Genomic DNA, 2695 nt, shown 5'->3' with positions numbered 1-2695 from the left:
CCAGAGCCAGCCTGAGCACGTTCTTCGGGGAGACCGCCAGCGCCAGCTCCCTGGCCTCGGACTTCTTTGATTCCTTCACCACCTCCGCGTTCATTTCCGTCAGTAACCCCCACGCCGGCACGGCGGTTCCCGGGCAGTTGTCTCCACTCGCCTCCCCGGGGACGGAGAGCTCAGAGCCAGCTGTGCCCACGGCCTTGCAGGAAACCCCTCCGTCCCCGAAGCCCTTCTCCCAGATCCAGGCCGTGTTCGCAGGGAGCGAGGACCCCTTCGCCACCGCCCTGAGCATGAGCGAGATGGACCGCAGGAGCGACGCCTGGCTGCCCGGGGAGGCGACCAGGGAGGTCCTGGTGTCAGTGGCCACGCAGCAGTACCGCACCGTGTTCGTCGACAAGGAGAACCTCACCATGCCGGGCCTCAAGTTCGACAACATCCAGGTGAGGCCGGCACCTCCAGGGAAGAGGCAACGCTCGCAGGTGATCTCCTCCATGAAGTAGGTCATTCTGTCCACACCTCAGTCCCCGGCTGCTTGTTGCTTATATACATGTATACCTTTTATATACATTTACTATATACGTGCGTATAATACCTTCTATACACATAGGTGCTATGTACAAGTAGAATACCTTTTATACACAGAGATGCTGTGTACAAGTATAATACCTTTTATACACAGAGATGCTATATACAAGTATAATACCTTTTATACACAGAGATGCTATATACAAGTAGAATACCTTCTATGCACAGAGATGCTGTGTATAAGTATAATACCTTTTATACACATAGATGCTGTGTACAAGTATAATACCTTTTATACACATAGATGCTATATACAAGTAGAATACTTTCTATACACAGAGATGCTGTGTACAAGTAGAATACCTTCTATACACATAGATGCTATATACAAGTAGAATACTTTCTATACACAGAGATGCTGTGTACAAGTAGAATACCTTCTATACACATAGATGCTATATACAAGTAGAATACTTTCTATACACAGAGATGCTGTGTACAAGTAGAATACCTTCTATACACATAGATGCTATATACAAGTAGAATACTTTCTATACACAGAGATGCTGTGTACAAGTAGAATACCTTCTATACACATAGATGCTATATACAAGTAGAATACTTTCTATACACAGAGATGCTGTGTACAAGTAGAATACCTTCTATACACATAGATGCTATATACAAGTAGAATACTTTCTATACACAGAGATGCTGTGTACAAGTAGAATACCTTCTATACACATAGATGCTATATACAAGTAGAATACTTTCTATACACAGAGATGCTGTGTACAAGTAGAATACCTTCTATACACATAGATGCTATATACAAGTAGAATACTTTCTATACACAGAGATGCTGTGTACAAGTAGAATACCTTCTATACACATAGATGCTATATACAAGTAGAATACTTTCTATACACAGAGATGCTGTGTACAAGTAGAATACCTTCTATACACATAGATGCTATATACAAGTAGTACCTTTTATACGCATATGCCACACATAAGTGAATACCTTTCAAGCATTGGAAAGTCCTGTTTTTAGGAGTCCTAAGATTCTGATTGTGAGGGTCCGTGTTATGTCACTGGGTGATTCGGGCCCTGTTGATGTGCCTGATGTAATTTAAGGAAATAGTCCTGGTCTTAGGGGTGACTTCAGCGAGGGAGCTGGTTACCTCGCAGTTCGCAGAAGTGGCTCCAGACTTGGTGTGACCGGCTTCTTGGTGACATCTGGGCTGCAGCACAGGATAAGTCTCCCACCCACTTTGTTTTTAAACAGGCTTCATTCCCTTGGTTTTTCTTGAATCAGTTGTGCTGGCCACAGCTGGAGCCGGGGTTCTCTGCTCAGAGACGCTGGGCCTTTACGAGATGGTCGGGTGTTTGTGTTGTGTCTGATGTGCTCGAGTGGACAAAGCTCTCGCAGACTCAACAAGGAGATAGGAGTGCCCCCAATAATCATCATAAAAACAGAAACGTCATGTGTGCGAGTAGCAGTGTCAGCTCAGTCCGCTGGAGGATAAAACCATTCCCCTTCCCTGATCTACTTCCTCCCTATGCTGTGCTGGTAGAGTGGGAAGCAGCCTGTCTCGGGCAGCCCTGATGGGACCATAACTTGGTACAAACGTTTTAAAATAAAGTTTTAAAAACTGCCCCGGAATCCGCTCTTGGGAATTTGTCATCAGGAAGAAGTCTCACCCTGTGCCCTGGAAGGCTGCGGTCCGACCCGTCAGGGCACGTGTGGGAGGCACCCATCGACGTATCTCTGGCTCATCAACGTCTTCTCTCTCTCAAATCAATCTTCCTAAAAAAGGAGGAGGTAGTCTCGCTAGTTGCAGATGCCCAGCGTTGGGATGTCTGCAGAGAACCGAGCAACCCACAGCCCACAATCGGGAGGCAGCTGAGAGCACTGGCTCCCCTCTCTCTACCCTGGGGCGTGTCGCATACACGTGATGTCACGTAGCTGTTTACTGAGCGGCGCATTTTATTGGTAGATTGGAAAACCAGATAGGAGATAGCGCGCAGTGAGCACCTCCTTCCCTGCCCCGAGGTGGCCCGTGGCCTGCGCCCTGTCTCTCCCCTCCCGCCCTCCTCGGGGAGCTCCCTTCACATTGGGGTCTGGCCTCCAGCACCTGCTTTCTAACGCCTGCTGTTTGCAGGTCTCCCCCCC

At 47.8% G+C, this 2695-nt stretch overlaps 1 protein-coding gene across 1 annotated transcript in view; it reads left to right on the top strand.

Moving 5' to 3' along the window:
* Nucleotides 1–2695, top strand: part of TRAPPC12 (trafficking protein particle complex 12) — a 14576-nt gene that overhangs the window by 871 nt on the left and 11010 nt on the right. Inside the window, exon 2 of the mRNA XM_005867283.2 lies at nucleotides 5–434. Coding sequence (XP_005867345.1) covers nucleotides 5–434 — 430 coding nt within the window. The remainder of the gene's footprint in view (nucleotides 1–4; nucleotides 435–2695) is intronic.

Source organism: Myotis brandtii, unplaced genomic scaffold (genome assembly GCF_000412655.1).
Source record: "Myotis brandtii unplaced genomic scaffold, ASM41265v1 scaffold247, whole genome shotgun sequence".
NCBI lineage: Eukaryota > Metazoa > Chordata > Mammalia > Chiroptera > Vespertilionidae > Myotis > Myotis brandtii.
Note: the sequence above shows the minus strand (reverse complement) of the source record. Positions and strands in the feature narration are given on the sequence as shown.